The sequence below is a fragment of the Tachyglossus aculeatus genome, chromosome 13, assembly GCF_015852505.1.
Source record: "Tachyglossus aculeatus isolate mTacAcu1 chromosome 13, mTacAcu1.pri, whole genome shotgun sequence".
Classification (NCBI taxonomy): domain Eukaryota; kingdom Metazoa; phylum Chordata; class Mammalia; order Monotremata; family Tachyglossidae; genus Tachyglossus; species Tachyglossus aculeatus.
In genome coordinates this window covers 5,358,224-5,377,185 of record NC_052078.1, presented here as the reverse complement: position 1 = coordinate 5,377,185, position 18,962 = coordinate 5,358,224, and the positions used below count along the sequence as shown (strand labels likewise).

At 41.2% G+C, this 18,962-nt stretch overlaps 1 protein-coding gene across 1 annotated transcript in view; it reads left to right on the top strand.

Annotated features, from left to right (window-relative positions):
- KMT2C (lysine methyltransferase 2C) overlaps positions 1-18,962 on the top strand; it is a 229,695-nt gene that overhangs the window by 81,342 nt on the left and 129,391 nt on the right. Inside the window, exons 4-6 of the mRNA XM_038755544.1 lie at positions 4,520-4,720; positions 7,615-7,763; positions 10,428-10,537. Of these exons, the coding sequence (XP_038611472.1) occupies positions 4,520-4,720; positions 7,615-7,763; positions 10,428-10,537 (460 nt within the window). The remainder of the gene's footprint in view (positions 1-4,519; positions 4,721-7,614; positions 7,764-10,427; positions 10,538-18,962) is intronic.

Here is an 18,962-nt window from a genome sequence, read left to right as displayed (position 1 = left end):
ATGCATGTTAAAATCTTCCCCTGTCAGCCCAGATAGAAGCAACAGGACAGCAAAGGGCAACCTTTTCCCATGCGCAGTAGAGGACTGTAGGCCCTCTTTTGATCTTTTCAGCTTTAAGTACATGTAAGGATAAAATTCACTGCCAGAAGCATCTTTTTTAACATGAGGGATTGTTATATGTCGAACCTGTATTAGTTTTTTTCCTTTGAGGCTCAATTTAGTCAATCAGTATTAGGCCACAAAGGGTTTTTCCAACATCCTTGGGCTTTCAGCATCTTGAGTCTTCTTCACCTGAATGATTCTTACTTGACAATCAATCTTATTCTGATTTGGGCAGATTGATGAAACTGGCACTAGGAACATGTTAGGATTAAGGTTATTTAGCCCATTATGACTGATGTTTTTTCCTCCCCCTTACGTAGACTATGGGCCCCTTTTAGGACAAGGACTGTCCAACCTGATGATCTAGTATGTACCCTGGTGCTTGCTACAGTGCTGAGTACATTAGTGAACATGTAACACATGCCACTATTAGTTTTATCGTTCATTAGTATCCTATGCACTGGATTTGAGTTTTTAGTAGAATGGGACTGTAAAGGAGGGCTACCAAAGAGCACAGAACCTCAGATTTTATTATAGGAAATAAAGGGATTTACTATACAGTAAAGTTTGGATTAAGGGGATTAGGAAAACAGGTTAAGTAAGTTATAAGCATTTAAGAAGACAGGAATAATAAAATATACTGGTACACAGAGCAAGTAAGGATAAACTAAGATCCTGGAACACGGCGAGTTTACTAGACTATTTTTAAACAACTCAGATTAAAGTAATACTGATGCAACCCTTTCAGGTTCCTGTGGTTTGACTGGTCATGAATTTAGCCTCTACATGTTTTTCTCTGGGGGTCCCATCATCTGGAGAAGATCTGGAACTTCTTCACTGACCCCCCTACATAGCTCTTTCTGCTAACTCTGGTCCTGGAAGGTCTGGAACTTCTTCACTGACCCCCTTCACAGCCCTTTCTGCTAACTCTGGTCCTAGATTCAAATCTTGAGCTGGTGTTGGTCCACAGTTCTCAGGTATTATCCAGGGTGAGCAAGCTTCTGTCATTTAGTAGAAGACTCTGGGTCCCCTTGAAGATTATCCCTAATTCCCAGATGCAGAAGTCCCTTTCTCAAAGCTAGAGTTCCTTAGTATCGTTCCAGCTGGCCACTTCTCTCTCTGGTTGTGAAAAATGAATATGAACGTGGCTTAATCTAGACCATAAATACTTTTTGGAAACCAGGGAGCGGCTAATTGGTGGGGAGACAATTGCACCCATCCAAAATCTAAAAGAAAACTTTTGTAAATTGCAAGAATTTCAAGAAAACATTTAATTTGCCACAGTATTTGAAGACTGCTTTTAGGTTGTCCTGCAGGCATTTTCTTCTGCAGAGGCAGTTTCTTTGACTTGCTCCTTAAATTCCTTTTTCTACACCATGTGAGCCTGTTATTGGGTAGGGACCGTCTCTATATGTTGCTGACTTGTACTTCCCAAGCGCTTAGTACAGTGCTGTGCACACAGTAAGCGCTCAATAAATACGATTGAATGAATGAATGAATGAATTAATCATTCTTGAGGTTCTCCTCTGGGCTTCACCAAGCCCTTCACATCAGCTCTTCACAGTAGCTCTTCACGTGCCTATTTAAGTATTGAGCCCTAACTAGAGAAAGTCAGGCTTCAGGAAATTAGATAAGTGGACATAACATTTTTTTGGTTTGGTTTGTTATATATCAATTTCAAAATGTATATTTCTAGTGGAGAGAAGCCTGAAATGAGTAATGGCAAGAGAGCCACAGGAAAAAGAGCCTAAAAGAAATTGGAATTGAGCATGAAAAACAAGACATCTCTACGTGGATAGCCCCCTCAATGTGTTCATTATTGAACTTAGCTTCCCTCCTAAATCCATTCTTCCCAGCTCTCCCAATACAGCCAATTCCACTGTCTTTCTTGGTTCCGAAGTCTGCAACTTTTGTATTATCCTTGATTCCTTACTCTGTCGACTCTCTCATTCAGTCCATTGCTAATTCCAACCATTGTTTCCGTCCATACTCCAGACTCCCACCATGCTGTTCCAGGGGCTTGTTTTTTCCCGGCCTCCTCCCCGGTTTCACCCTCAACAGCCATTCCTCTTTTCAGCCCAGTTGTCACTCTGCTCTCCAGATAATTTTTCTTAAAATGTCATTCTACACACTCCTCAAAGACCTTCAGTGGTTACCCATTCCTCTGTACAGCAAGCACAAACTCCTGACCGTTTTAAGCCACGCCACCATTTTCCTCCCTCTTACCCCTCAGTTCTCTTCTCCCTTTTCAGCCCAGCTCTCACTCTTTGTTCTTTCCAAGGTGAGCCTTCTCACTAGACCTGGTTCGCAAATTTCCCGTCACCAACGTCTTTGTCAAGCCCTACATCCTACCAGGATCTCCCTCCCCCTTCAAACCTATCAAGTCCTAGCTCTCTCCACCTTTAAAGCCCTTTTGAAATTTCACCTCGTCCAAGAGGCTCTCCTGATTAATTTTAGGAGTATTCCTAAAGCTATTTTAGGACTTACACACTCCCATCCACCAATAGTACTTGTTTAATATATTGATTTACATTTACTACCAATCAAGAACTTATGTGTTTACTTATCTTTCTGTTCTCTTCCTACAATCTATAAACTGTTTTATGCCTCTCCCATTAGACTAGAAGCTCCCCGAGGACAGGGATCATATCGTTTACTTATGTGTTTACTTATCTTTCTATTCTCTTCCTACAATCTATAAACTGTTTTATGCCTCTCCCATTAGACTAGAAGCTCCCCGAGGACAGGGATCATATCCTTTACCTCTGTTGTACTCTCCCAAGCACCAAGTACAGTGCACTGCTCCCGTCTGTTCAACAAAATATATCTATTAGTTGATAGAACAGAAGAGGTCAGTGGGGCCTCAGGTATTCTTGTTGGAATTGACTACTAATAAGTGTTTGCGATGTGTGTATGTAGCAAGGGGGCGGGAAGCAATGATATTAATTGGCATGACCCATGCCCACAGTGGGCACATAGTCTAAAAGGGAAGGTTTGCAGGGAAGAGATCAGGCACATAGGGAGAATTTGGCAAAAATAGCAAACAAAGCAATAATATGATTAGCAGAAATTTATTTCTGGGGAGAGATTAACTTGTCATTAAGCTCGTCACTTCCTGTGGTGCTGTCGTTAGTCCAAACTGTTACCACTTCCTCAGTGTTTTCAGTGTTGGCCAGGGGGCTTCCAAAACAGCGGACATAATACTAATAATGATGGTATTTGTTAAGTGCTTACAGTGTGCCAAGCACTGTTCTAAGTGCTGGGGTAGATACAAGGTAATCAGGTTGTCCCACGTGGGACTCACAGTCTTTATCCCCATTTTACAGATGAGGGAACTGAGTCACAGAGAAGTTACGTGATTTGCCCAAGGTCACACAGCAGACAAGTGGCAGAGCCGGGATTAGAACCCGGACATAACCTCTAAAAGTTTTACATAAAGTGGTGAGACCCAGAGGATTGTGATTCTTTAGAATCATCCAAGTGCTGTTCCCTAGAATTGTTGGCAAGAAATTCCCGAGAGAGGGAATACTGAAGAAATAGAGAAAATGCCTCATGAGCAGTACTATTACGGGGACTTAGAAGAAAGCGGAAGTGGAGCTATCAGTTGTGCCAGTTAACATTTGGATTGGGCATTTGACGGATCCAGAAATTCCTCTTTGGTGCAAGACGCCGCACCAAAACTTCTTACATTTTCTAAGTCAGTGTGGTATAAAGTTATGTGTTCTAAAGGAGCATTGACATTCTGACCAACCTGCCCTATTAAGGTTTTCTGAAGCTATGGGTTGAATGCACAAACACCCGTTCTCCCTCCTCCTCCTTAAATCGTGACCCCACATGGGACAAGGCCTCTGTCCGATCTGATAAACCAGCGCTTAGAACAGTGCTTGACACACAGTAAGTGCTTAACAAATACCCCAGTAATTAATACTTCCAATAATCTAAAGATCTCTGGTGTATAAGGGCTGGCAATGATTACTTCTCCCTGGTACTTTTCCCCTTACTTGACCAAAGTTGTTTATTTTCGATTTATTGTTTGTTTATTATATACACTTTTGGACAAGAATAACAGTTTCCTTTGGAGTAAGAAATTTTGCACATACAAATATTTTGCAGACTTTTATTTTGCTTATTTTAGCCCAGATGTGGAAAACCTTGGCTGCAGTTATTGCCCGTTGAATTGAATTGTTGTTTAAAATGTATATGGCTTGTTTATTAGACCGGCTACCTGAAGATAAACTTTTTATCTTTAAAAAAAAGGTTTTAGCTCTTGAGTGGAAAAGATATTACATTTGGTTCTTCATGTACTTTTGGCTGGACGCTTTAAGGTACTGCAGTGCTGTAGTTTCATATTTTTCAAAGTAGTGGAGTAAATCGACTTTTTCCCCTCTCTTTCTCTCTCGTCTTCATTTCCAAACAGTGAACAACTCTGTGCTTTTTGTTACTGTGGTGAACGAAGCTCATTAGGACAGGGAGAATTAAAACAATTTAGTCCAACACCAGGATTTATCACCCCATGGAAAAATCACCCTCTGACCAAGAAGGATAGCAATGACAGCAGCGACGGAGCCTATGAGAGAATTCAAAACTCAGTGCCACGCAAACAAAGAGGACAGAGAAAGTAAGTTTCTAAAATGTTTAAAATGCGGGAGAACTAGTGTTGATGACGTTTATTATTCAGATGAATTGTAAATTATTTGAATTGTAAATTACTCAGGCAATAGCAGCGTAAGGCTATTTTTGAGAAAATTAAGGCTGTGTTGTACCATTAGTAATTGAAATTTTAGTAATTGAAATTGGAAGTAACTGAAATTATTCATTCAAAAACATCAGCGGTGAGCATTAAATGAGGAGCACCATCGCTTCAGAATGGGAGAGGTTAAGAAAGCCTCTTTCCTCCAAATTTGTCATATAATTGAGACCAGAAATGCAACCTTTTGCCATAGTCAAAAAATTCTTTTGGTTATAACCATGGAGTTGGTCACCTTGCTTTGTTTGACATTTTTACTGGGCAGAAAAATATTGGAGGGTCCTTTGACTTTGAACATTCTTTATGTCTTCTCTTGTTAGTTGTCTCCTAACTCCCTTCTCTTCCTTCATTCATAACCATTTCCAGGCCAGCCACTTTCTCCTCCCATCCTTTCCAAACTTTTCCTCTGTGGCTTTCCTCACCTACTAGTTTATCCCTCCACCCCATATCCTCGGTCACCCCTGACTTCATTACCCCCTTCTCCCTACTTTTCCCCACAGCTCCCTTGGAATTGGAGCCCTGTGTGCAGAGGTGGGCTGGGGTCTGGATGAATTGGTAGATGTAGAGATGGGCATGGGTCATTTTGGTTCCCCATTCAGTGTTTTTATGCTTCTGAGCATGCATTTAAATGTGCAAAATTTTTCTATATATTCATACATTTGATTGGAAGTCTATAATCCAAAATGCTTTCTCCCCGTCATTATACCTTTTCTCACTGCAAAGCCATTTTGCCCATAGTATGTGGATTCTGCCCCCCGCCCCCCGCCTGATTAGAAGAGGTTTCTGTAGCCTATGGGAAAGTGCAAAATTAATTTAGCTTGGAACAACTAACCAGCTCTGTCCCTGGAGGGTGATGATGTAATCATCCCAAGTGCCATGTTGGCCAAAGTCCAAGTTTAAGTACTAAAGCATTGTTGTGTTGGAGTTATCCGATTGGTTCCCAGCTTTGGCATACTGCCAAAGACATGAAGACTTGAAGTAGGAAATGAAACAATAACAAAGAAAGGCCGCACTTTAAAGGGATTTAAGGTGGAATATTTTAAGGAAGCCTCAAGTTTCCCAAAAAAAAAAAAAATACATGCTTTCATTCTTGTAGCCATTTTTATAGTTAACTTTATACCTTTCGTTTGTTGAGTCTAGCTTTTCGGTAATGACTTGAGCTTGAGGGTGAAAAATCTCAGTATTCAATAAGAGCTAATGTCAAGAGGCCAGTAATTTTATCCATTATAACGTAACGTCCCGAATGGGCTGGAAACAAATAAAAATTCAGTAACTCAAATTTCTTTATAATTTGATAAGAATATGTGACTCCATGAATCCAAATTCAAAAGAGTTGCAATTTCTTTTTAGTGTTTATATTGTACATTGTGTTGTTGTTTTTTAACCCTTCCTCCTGCCATTGTTCTCTGTTTATGCCTTTTGGGGGTAGGGCAGGCTTGTTGCAACTGGCTTTTGTGGCTGGCATTCTTTGTTCATCCCTGTGGCCTTTAGTTATATGATCCTACCTGGCATTTTGAATCCATAACTTGGCTCTTTAAATGAGGTGTAGTAGGTAATTCCTTCAATTTGGATTTTTTCTAATAAAATGATGCAAGAATCCATAATGGAGACGACAGATTTGGAAGGGTGTTTTTACTCCTACCTTAGATATATGTTAAATATTATTTTAATAATTGGTCCTGAAGCACAAGTTGTGAAAAAGATCATGAATTTGATGTTACTTGGGTTTTATTTTTGTTTTAATATTTTGCACGTAGGTCTGATTGGTAAATGATACTCAATTTCACTTATGAAAGTAGAGAGTTCTTGATATTAGGCAAAAAGACATTTTTGGATTTTGGCATTGTGCCGGTTTCCTAGTATAATGAATCATGGTAAATGCCCAGCATATATGGTAAATGCCCCCAAACAACCTTTCCAGTGGATTATGGATTGGTAGTTAATGATGAGCCTATAAAATCAGTGTTTAGGTAGATAATATGGTTTTACAAAAGTTCCAAGATTTGGGGAAAATGTTTTATTTTGGGCTGTTACTGATTTACCCAAGCTTGACTAGAAATGTATTAGTATTCTTTAAGTGATTAAAATGGGTTAGAGGAATGGATAAGAGTTTGGTTGTAATAGGATCCTGGTATCTTTGCCCACCTGGTCCAGCATACCCATTTTTGCACCATATTCCTGCCCTCTCCTATTCACCTTTTCCCTCTCTTTTGATATACTGTTTGCTGTTGCAACTTACTTATGGCAAATAGGGTAAGATTCCCCCCGAGAATATTTTCAGTCCTACACCATGGACCAGCTGTCGAGGTCCGTAGGAAAAGGCCATACGAAAGTTGCAGCTGACACACTCCCCTCCCTTCACACTCTGTTGTGAGATTTCCTTTATCCTCAGAGAAATAACTCTCCTCTACATGAAATTCAGCCGCCTTTTGTTGTCTATCAGTCATCATTTAGAGAGCTAGCAAATTGTTTTTTCTTGTTTGTGTCACTTTTGATTACGAAGTGCGTTGCGTGAACATTTGAGCGGGGCCACAAAGAATATTTAATGCCACAGGATACAGTTACCTATGGTTTTACACTGCAATGTGTTGGTTCTCCTGTTTTCTGAATGCAGTATATTATGGTGGATGGTGGAGTAAAATATTCTGAAAGTCCAATTCTTCGTAGTTATTGAAACACTGAATTGCGTGTATTGCTTTTGAGGGGAGGTGGGGGGACGGGGAGAACCACAAACCTCACCACCCCCGGCATTTTTTTCATCCCAGAGAGAGATCTCCTCGACAGAGCATAGCATCATGCACAAGTGTGAGCACCCAAACTGCTTCTGACGATCAGGCCGGTAAATTGTGGGATGAGCTCAGTCTGGTTGGCCTTCCAGATGGCATTGATGTCCAAGCCTTATTTGAACCCACAGGTAGGAACAAGTTTCTTCTGTAATATTTACCACACTTTAATGGAAGCCCGTAGTGGTGCGTCCTTTCTTGTAGGCTTACCGAACATTCCATCCGTATGAGATTCTTTTGCTTGACTCAAATGATATTTAACATTGTGTTTTCTTTCTTTGCATGATGTGCATCCAGCTTTAATTCTTTTTGTTCTGACGACTTGACACCTGTCCACATGTTTTGTTTTGTTGTCTGCCTCTCCCTTCTAGACTGTGAGCCCGTTATCGGGTAGGGATTGTCTCTGTATGTTGCCAACTTGTACTTCCCAAGTGCTTAGTACAGTGCTGTGCACACGGTAAGCGCTCAGTAAATACAATTGAATGAATGAATGAATCCCAAAAGTATAACTTCCGAAATTTCCCAGCTCCCAGAATTTGGGTGTCCGTTGGTGACAGAAAGGGTGACTTAGAGTATTAAAAATTCTTTGAAAATCAATTTATTAACATACCTTAGATGATACCTTCTCTCTGTGAAGTGTAAATGATCTCAAGTACCATTATAAATCAAGACCTATGTATGCTAGATTTTGGAGGAAGTTAAATATTCCTGCTCAAGTCAAGTAAAATCATTGTTATAATGAGAAATGCTGTCTATTGAGTTGCTCAGCACTGTAAAAACCGAAAACTTTTATTTGGTAATTTGTTTTTGAAGGGCAAAATGATTTTAATGTTGCCACTAAGACCATTCAGTATTAAATGACTTAGTTTTTAATCTCAGTTTAGAGAATTGCCTTATAAGTGAAATTTACTTAGTAGATTCCTATAAAATCAAAGCACCAAGTTGTAGTTTCCAAATATTTTGTGTGGTGTCTTGTGGGAGGAAAACTCAGTTCTGATTTGTCAGAAGGAAAAAGAGAACATTTCCCGATTAAACTGTCTTTAAAGTTTCAAATAAAAGTAATTTGTGTTTAAAACATTGTCCTAACAGACGCAACTACATATCGCTGCTACTTAAAAAAAAGTAGCAGTCGCAGTGTATAAAGAAGATCCGTTAAAAAATCAGATTGAGTTTTACCCGATATAGGCCCAGCTGTTTCTGATGTCATCCACCTTGAGTTTGGCTGGGAGGTTTGGGACAATGAAAAGCTCTAACTGCCCACTCTCATATCATAGAGGACTTCAGAAGCTTCATTCCTTGAGAGAGTTCAGCAACATAAAGGATTTAATAACTTATAGTCCTCTACACTGAAAGGTACTTGTTGTCAGGGATCGTGTCCACCAACTCTATTGCATGATATTCCCTGGAGCGCTTAGTACGGTGCTCTGCCCACAGCAAGCCCTCAGTAAACCCCATTGATGGATTAATCGATTGATAGTTCACCTTGGAGGACGTTCATGTGGTTTGTGGGTGAAATGGGAAGTGCAGGGCTGAATATGTGTATGTGTAAGGAAAAGATGTGGTGACACCACATACGAGCATTTCTGTGTGAGAGAGGGCTGAACACACATCTCTGGGACTCGATGTTTTGGGGTTCAGAAGTGTAGAAGGACAGGCAGGGTACCGCAAGTACCTACACTGCACCAAAGTAAAATTAAACAAGTCTTTTTTTTAAAGAACCCAAGTGTGACGTGGATGGTGAAACTTTTGAATTACTTCTCATCTGGGAAAAGGGGAGCTGAACATCACAGCAAGCCCCACCTTGAGTTTCCAACTTCTCCTCACTCAATTTAGCCTTTGGTCTTACCTCCAGAAATTGGGCTCCATTAAGCAAGCTAAAGGATGTAGGAGCCTGATGTAAAAAGCCTCCCACCCCATTAGGGCCCGGTGGTTTCAGGAGGTCATGGGTGGTGTGCCACGGTGGTGTGCAACTTTGTAAATGCTAGACTGAGTTCCTAATCACGACCCAAAGTCTCTAAAGCGACTAAGGCTTTAGAGAAGGAACTTGCTCGGTTTGCCCTATAAATACCCACCAAGGGTATTATAAGAACCTTTGTTAGCCGAAAATTTGTAGACTCTGTTAAATAAGATTTGGCTATTTTAACTCTTGTGTTTTCATTAGTGTATAAATGATGAAGTTTTCTAGATGGGAAAACAGCTTTTATGTTGAAAAACAGAACGTTAATGAGCTGGGTGGATTTTAAGGTCTCGTAATAAGTTTTGATTTTTTTTTCTTTAGTAAGTTTGATCACGGAAATGGTTATTCAGTTTGATGCCATAGATTCTGTTTTGTGGGATGCAAAAAAACTCCTGAGTTCACCTTGATCCAAGTGGTGCTTATCAACCGCTTGCTGGATGCAGGGCACTGTACTAAGCGCTTAGGAGAGTTGGTAGGCAGTGTCCCTGCCCACAAGGAGCTTACATCACAGAAGTGGAAACAGACGTTAAAATAAATTCCAGATATGTACCTAAGTGCTGTGGGGTAAATATCAACTGCTTAAAGGAATCAGATCAAGTACATAGGTGATGCAGGAGAGAGGCATAGGTTGAATAGGTTGGGGTTAATTTACATTCCTAATGCATTATAAAATAATTGGCTATAGATCTATACTTAGATCGAAAGCCTGTTCTTATAGATATTATTTTATGTATCTCTGTGTACATGCCCTTATACCCGTATTTGCACATAAGGGGTTTTATATATCCCTTTTTAATCAAAAGTTGACAACAGTCTCCTTTTTAATATGCCGTTTTAGGTCACTGTTGGGCTCATCGCCGTTGTGCGGAGTGGTCGCTGGGAGTGTGCCAGACCGAAGAGCAGGTATCAGTGAACGTGGACAAAGCTGTTGTCTCAGGGAGCACAGAAGTAAGTGGAAGAAATCCAGCCAAAAGTTGTTTGATTTTGAAACACTGGGCCCGATAGGACCAGTAAGTAGGCACTAGTCCGTTCACCCTTCGGAGCTCAACCCACTGGAATGCCACTGGTTATTAGATAACCACTCTAGGTCACAAATAAGTGTCCTGACTGTCAGACAGATTGAATGCAGATGCCTCATTTACTCTTCAGATGACTACTTGCTTTAACCACTTGGATCGGAGCAACAAATTGAAAAGACATTTTGAAGTAAAAATCTGTATCACACCAAGATTCAGCTCTTTCCATAACAAGAGCACACTCGGTCCATATGGCTATTCTTTTAGTGAGAATGATTCAGAGGGGAATTCAAATGAGAGAGTTGAAATCTGGCAGATCTTAGTATATTCAGTGTGGCCTGGCCCCTTTTAGTATTTTAAAAGTGGATTAAAATGTCTCTTTTTAGGGAAGTTGGCAGTTTAGTGTTTCTTTTTGGCATCATGTCAAGTTAGTGTCATTGCACACAGTCTGCCTTCTTTTAAAGTCTTCATTGTGGTTTTCACATAATTTTTAAATGAGCATCGAAATAAATGCAATTATTATCCCAAATCTATAAAGGCAGCAGACTTCTTGCAACGAAGCAACTTTTACTACCAATAAACTGGCTCAGTTTTAAAGGACACAGAGAGGAACGTAACAGGAGTATATTAAGACTACGGTGTGACTTTATAGGTTGGCAGCGTCTGTAGTGATTATCGATAGAACTGGCCTTCTTGTGCCTTTGAAACCAAGGATTATTATCCAAATAATCCATTCCATCAGTACAGACTCTTTTATTCTGTTTGTTTCACTCTCAAATGGTTAACTAATTTGCATGTGTGAAGGCTTCCTTCAAAATAAATGAAAAATAAGTGCTCGGTTGGGTCTATAGGCGTGTGTATAAATTCGAAGCACTTTGCTTGAGACCCGGTGTGGGGTTCCCAACCTGTTTTATAATTCTGGCCGACACCACATCTCCAAGAGTGCCTCAGTTATTTGATCATTTTAGTTGGGGGGCCACAAGGGATGAGGGAAATTGGGGTGAGAGACAGGTGACGTAGAGGTTGAGGGGGGCTGACATTTCTACTTCTGGCTTCCCAGAACGTTTGGTGGCTAGGCAAAAATAGTTTAAAGGGCTGGGGGTTACTCTCCCCCCAGGCCAACTTTTCACCGTGTTGTGTGTTGATGGTCTGGGGCATTGAGTGGATGAAGGAATGGCAGAACCATTTTTATTTGAATGCTGGCTTTTTTTTTTTTGATGGCATTTGTTAAGCACTTACTATGTGCAAAGCACTGTTCTAAGCACTGGGGGGGATACAAGGTGATCAGGTTGTCCCACGTGGGGCTCACAGTCATCATCCCCATTTTACAGATGAGGTAACTGAGGCTCCGAGAAGTTAAGTGACTTGCCCAAGGTCACACAGCAGACATGTGGTGGAGCTAGGATTCGAACCCATGACCTCTGACTCCAAAGCCCGTGCTCTTTCTGTTGAGCCATGCTGCTTCAGTACCTTGTGCCCCTGCCCTGTCACTTAACTTCTCGGAGCCTCAGAAGTTACTGAGAACTTCTCGGAACCACACACTTTTATCTATCACACAGTGGAGCGGTATAGATCTAAGATAACCAAATCATTTTCTTACTTAGATGGCCAAACTTTAACACATTGTCAAGAGAAACCGGGAAGTCTCAGCCAGTTTTTTTTTTTTTTTTTTAATAACATTTGTAAGATGCTTTGTGCTGGATACTGTACTGAGCACTGGGATAGATAAACACTAATCAGGTTGGACACAGTCCACATCCCACACAGAGCTCAGTGTCGTAATCCCCATTTTACAGATGAGGTACCTGAGGCTTGGAGGAGTTATATGACTTGACGTGGGTCACCCAGCATTCATTCATTCAATCGTGTTTATTGAGCGCTTACTGTGTGCAGAGCACTGTACTAAGCGCTTGGGAAGTACAAGTTGGCAACATATAGAGACGGTCCCTACCCAACAACGGGCTCACAGTCTAGACGGGACAAGTGGCAGATCCAGGATTAGAACCCAGGTCCTTTTGAGTTCTAGGCCCCTGCTCTATCCACCAGGCTATGTTGCTTCTCACTAGGCCATGCTGCAACCAGTTGTATGGATGGTGCACTTGAATCCTGTTTAAAAACCGAAAGATATGAAATAAGTTAAGCACACTACTTATTTTCATATTCTATTTACTTTTGGCATAGTCCAGCCTTTTCTGTAGTAATGCTAGGATTTATTTTCACTAATAAGCAATATGCCTAATCCAGTTGCTATATATGGAGTGCACTGGAGCGGTGATTTACTAAATGCTACTCAAGTGGTTTGAGTCGCTGCAAATGAAATTGCCACTAAGCAGGTATTTTTCTTCCCGAAGCCTCTCTAATCACAGCTTTGTAATTAAAGCTAATTAAAGACTTAAGTTTGCTAAACAGTACAATTAGAACTTCTTCAAAATAGAGGTTCAAGTTGTGGACCCCATCAGGGGCCCAGGGAAGGAAGAGAGAGAGAGTTCAGTAGAGAGCAGTGTGGCTCAGTGGAAAGAGCACGGGCTTTGGAGTCAGAGGTCATGGGTTCGAATCCTGGCTCCGCCACATGTCTGCTGTGTGATCTTGGGCAGGTCACTTAACTTCTCTGAGCCTCAGTTACCTCATCTATAAAATGGGGATTAAGACTGTGAGCTCCACGTGGGACAACCTGATCACTTTGTATCCCCCAAGCGCTTAGAACAGTGCTTTGCACATAGTAAGCGCTTAACAAATGCCAACATTATTATTATTATTATTATTATTATTATTATTATTATAGTTTTTCCTCTGTAATGTTGGTCAAGGAGACCAAACCCAGAGGGCTCTGAACATCCTGGGTGGACAACCCTTCTCCTCCTGCTTGCCTCTTCCTAAGCTCCTTTTGCTCTTGTGCTGGGCGTATAGGCAATCATACTTATTGATCGCTTCCCGTGTGCAGAGACCCGTACTAAGCGCTTGGGAGTACAATACAACGAACGGACACATTCCCTTCCTGCAACAAGCTTACCGCTTAAAAGGGTGCATTTGTTGAAGCTTACAGTTTCAAAGGGTGCATTTGTTGAAGAGGGTCTGTATTTTCCACCATTATGGTCTAGTATGATTCAACGCAGGCCGTCTCATTCACGTGATAATGGAGACTGACAGGTGTGGATAATTTCAGGGTTCGGCCTACTTGAACTCAGAACTGCACACTGCAGAAAGGTCACCATCCAAAGGAGTTGCAGCACCTATAACTGGCATACTTTTGGTAGAGAAGCAGCGTGGCTCAGTGGAAAAGAGCACGGGCTTTGGAGTCAGAGGTCATGGGTTCAAATCCCGGCTCCGCCACTTGTCAGCTGTGTGACTTTGGGCAAGTCGCTTAGCTTCTCTGTGCCTCAGTTCCCTCATCTGTAAAATGGGGATGAAGACTGTGAGCCCCACGTGGGACAACCTGATTACCTTGTATCTACCCCAGCGCTTAGAACAGTGCTTTGCACATAGTAAGCGCTTAACAAATACCAACATTATTATTATTATTTTTATTATTTGAGGTCCTCTACAGATTTCCTCTACTTCAGCATATTGTATTTCAGCTTTCTCCAGACTCCCCCCAAATAATATCAATTATTTCCACTTGTTAGAACCATAATCAGTCAATCATATTTATTGAATGCTTTCTATGTGCAGAGCACCGTACTAAACGCTTGGAAGAGTATGGAATAGCAGAGTCGGTAGACAGGTTTCCTGCCTACAACGAGCTTTCAGTAGAGAGGGTAGACGGACATTAATATTGTAAATGACAGCTACATAGAAGTGAATCAGGATCCCAAAGTAACTTTACATGGTTTGGGGTTGTCCCAAGTTTGAGGGCCAGTGGTAGGAGGGCGGGAGGAGAGGATCAGCTTTCTAAATTTATTTCCCTCCACGTTTATTCCTTACGCACTCTAGATGGGTGGCTACCTGTGGTTGGAAGCTTGGAGGGGAAATATTGGTTGCTGCTGTGTCGGTGGTTGGTGAAACGAGTGTTTCATTGAGAACGCTCATTCACTCAGCAGTATTTACTAAGTGCCTATGTGCAGAGCACTGTAGTATACACTCGGGGAACAGTTGTACAAATAGAAGACGGAATGGAATCCCTGTCCTCAAGAAACTTGACGTCCAGGCTCTATCCACTAGGTCATGCTACTTCTCAACGGTGAGACATTTTTAAAATTGCCTCACCAATCAATCAATCAATCAATCGTATTTATTGAGCGCTTACTATGTGCAGAGCACTGTACTAAGCGCTCACCATTCAGAGAGGAGGCAAAGAGAGTGGGCCGCAGCCTAATTCTTGGTTCGTCACTTGTCTTATGGCTCCAGGATTGGCTGCCATTTCTGCCACAAACCCAAATCTGATGAGGTGGTGTTTCTCAAATCCCACCCGTAAACCGAACACCATCTCCTTAAAGTTACATTTGCTGCCCGTTCCAAAGAAACTCTTTTATTACCTCGGTTTAGAATGGAAAACACATGGTCTTTTGACTAATAATTTGCCCTGGATTAGAGGCAGCTCGTGAAGGAAAGTATCTGAATGCTGATCCCTGATTTAAACCTAACTCCCGGCCTTATTTACTAGGCTTCATTATTCAGCTAATAACTAGTATAAGTTCCCAAATCTTCAGTGTTCCGTTGCATCAGGTAACTCAGTTCTCCAAAGATTTTGCTTAGCTAATTTGAAAACTTCCTTAGGGAAATTGGGTGGGTTTATTGCTCGTTAGGCAGATATGCCAAGCCACATCGTTGTGCTTCAGGAAGCTTGGAATGACTAAGGATAATGGAGATTGTTTCAATTTACTTTTTTTTTTTTTTTTTAGCCGGGTGGCGGTGCATGATATCAGCCTTTATGAGTATTTGTCCCAGCACATTTTGGACGTTTCATTCTGGATGCACCAGATGTTTTTACCACTCTGGTTTCCATAAGTAAAATGTTATTTTTTTTTCCTCTTCGAGAGGAGATGTGGATCAGACAAAATTTTTGGCAACCAAACCTTAGTAATTTCTTTTGCAGTTCAACTCTAGGGGTGGTCATGACCAGCCATATGTGATGGCTTCCAAGAACCACATCTTCTGTCGTCTGGCCAAATGTTTTATTTCTCTATTATTTGCAGTTTTTAATTCCTATATTGACTCTCTGTTTATGAAGGTGATCATTGTGAAAGGCTTGGAAAAAGGGCAATACAAATTCAGGATATTATTATAGTTATCTTGGAGTAAGATTATTTCCCGTAGTGGTTGTGTCTCTTTCCATTTAGCAGATTGGCTCATGTGCCCTTCTCAATGTGCTTCCACTCCCACTGTTTCTCCTGAAGTTAATAAAACCATTTCTGTGTTTCGTTAATGTCCTCTAGTCTACAATTAGGTCAACTCTGAGAGTGCGGCTGTAATGGCTTCCATAGCTTTGGTAGTTCCTTTTAAATAATGCAGAGATTCATTTCGCACGAATAAAGACACCAGATAGAAATGCACCTGAAAACTTCAAAGCTACCTGGAAACAGGAGGTGCAAGCAAATGAAAACAGTTCAAAAATCAAACTTTGTATCTGGTAGTTGCTTACCACTATTTTTTGATTTTTTTTTTTGAATAGAGGTTTTCAGTATTTGCACCTACTCTTCAGCATTTTAGGATATAGACACTGATAAGTATCAGGCTATGTGACAAGAGTTTTGGCATCCAAACACTCACTTATTGTCTTATTGTATGCAATAATTTTTTTTTTTTTAGTGGTTCATGAACCATCACTTTAGGCTTCTCATCTGTGTAGAACATGACTGGGATTTGCAAGAAAAACGCCACTAAGAACTGCAAATCACCAACAATTATTTCGCTTCCTACATTCTGCTGTCTTGCCAATATTTTCTGCGTCTGTCCCTTCTACCCCAGTCTTGGGGGCACACCCTAGTGTAAACCGTCCATATCCCTTGCTGAGACTACTGCATCGGGCTCTCGACTGGTCTCCCTGCCTCCCACCTCTCCCCTCTTCAGTTTGCTATACCCTCTTCTGCCCAGTAACCTTCACAAAATGCCAGTCGGCAAACCTCACTCCCCTCCTCCATCTCTCCCGAGACTGTGGGCAGGGAACGTGTCTACGAACTCTGTCATATTGTACTCTCCCAAGCGCTTAGTACAGTGCTCTGCACACAGTAAGCGCTCAGTAAATACGATTGGTTGAGTGAACTCTACTTCAACCATTAGTTGCCAAGCTCTTTCCCATCTGTCTTCTTACTACCTTTCCACTCTTGTCATCCACTTGGCCCTAGCTTGGACTCCTCCTTTACTCTCCTATCTCTGACCCATCTTTCTCCCTGCTTAGAATTCCTCCACACCAATCTGTCAAACTAGATCCCTTGCAACCTACAGAAGACCTTCTAAAACCAGAATTTCCTTAAGAAGGCATTCCCCAGCTAATCTCCACCTCCCTGTTCAGGTCATCTCCCTGTTGCCCTTAGCACCTACAGGTATTTCTGTCTCCCTCTTTTAGACTGTGAGCCCACTGTTGGGTAGGGACTGTCTCTATATGTTGCCAATTAGTACTTCCCAAGCGCTTAGTACGGTGCTCTGCACACAGTAAGCGCTCAATAAATACGATTGATGATGGTGATGATCTCACTTTCCATTCATTTTGATTTACTCTTGTTGATATTAGTTTTATCTTTTTACCTTCTTGTTCTCATTGAATGTACTCTAATTGTATTTGCTTGCCTTCCACCATTAGATTGTAAACCCCTCATGGGTAGAACCCTTGTAGTCTACCTTTTTTAATGGTATTTGTTAAGTTCTTTCTATGTGCCAGGCACTCTACTAAGCGCTGAAGTGGGTACAAGCTAATTAGGTCCATGTTCTACATGGAGCTCACAATATTAACCCCCATTTTGAGGATGGTGGCTAAACTTTCCATGTTGGACTGTAATTAATATGTACAGGGAGTAGATGGCTGTAATCATTGTGTTGAGAGAGGTTAAGTAACTTGCCCAAGGTTACCCAGAAGGCAAGTGGCAGAGCCGGGATTAGAACCCAGGTCCTTCTGACTCAGGCCCGTGCTCTCTCCTCTAGGCCATGCTGCTTCTCTGTGCTTTCTTTCTTCGCTCCCAAGTACCACCCAGTAAATAACGGTGATGATAATGAAACTACCACCAGTGACTCATCAAATATTAAAGGATTTAGTTTTATTGTTTTAAGTCTGTCACCACCCTTTTTGGGGGAGCAGTGATGAAAAAATATGTGAGAATCATCTAGAGCCCCCCAGTCTAGACAGTTACTTTACCACCTGGATATATGTTGGAACCTATTTGTTACTCTATTTTATTTGTACATGTTCTATTTATTTTATCTTGTTAATGTGTTTGGTTTTGTCCTCTGTCTCCCTCTTCTAGACTGTGAGCCCGCTGTTGGGTAGGGATCGTCTCTAGATGTTGCCAACTTGTACTTCCCCAGCGCTTAGTACAGTGTTCTGCACACAGTAAGCACTCAATAACTATGATTGAATGAATGAATCTGACTTCAGCTGTAGTTGTAGAAGAGATGGCACTTGTCTCTCTTCTGAAAAATTATTAATTATAATGAATCATCAGTGTTTTACATTCATGTTCATTATTTTAATTCTGGATGTGGAATGTCTGGATACTGGCCCAGGCAAGAGTGGTTATTTGCCCAAAGATGTTTACAAGCCAATTTGAGGTCAGCAGGTTAAGACCAAATACAAGGGAGCTCATGAAGCACACAGCATAAGTGGCCCAAATGGATAAGCTTCGATCAAGAGGGGATTCAAGTGAAATTGCAGCTATGTGAAAGTAATGGCTCAAAGCTTGAATCCGTTGCTCCGGTTGCTCCGAGAAAAACAAGGACATTTATTTCTGGAGAAATTTCAGGTAGTGTTTTCCTTTTAGAGCAGCACATCCCTGAAATGTTTCACCAGAAGTTCAGAAATTGCTAACATTTTTCTAACGCTAACTTATTTTGTAAGAAAAAACTTATTTTAGCTTATATTGTACATCATGCACGTCTGTGGCGTAAATGAAATGTACAGCCTCGTGCTAGTGGTTTGGGCAGCTTCATGGAAACAAATGTTTCCCTGAATTACATAATTGAAGTTTTAAAAGATCAGTCTTTCCCCCAAGGGACTGTAAGTCTTCACTGAGGCTATTGGAGGAAAAAGAAGTTTAACTTTTTTGAGTTGTTCAAAGAAGCATAAGTTTATTTTTCCACTTTTAGGTAATAATAATAAGAATGATGGCATTTGTTAAGCACTTTCAATGTGCCAAGCACTGTTTTAAGCGCTGGGGGGATACAAGGTAATCAGGTTATCCCATGTGGGGCTCACAGTCTTCATCCCCATT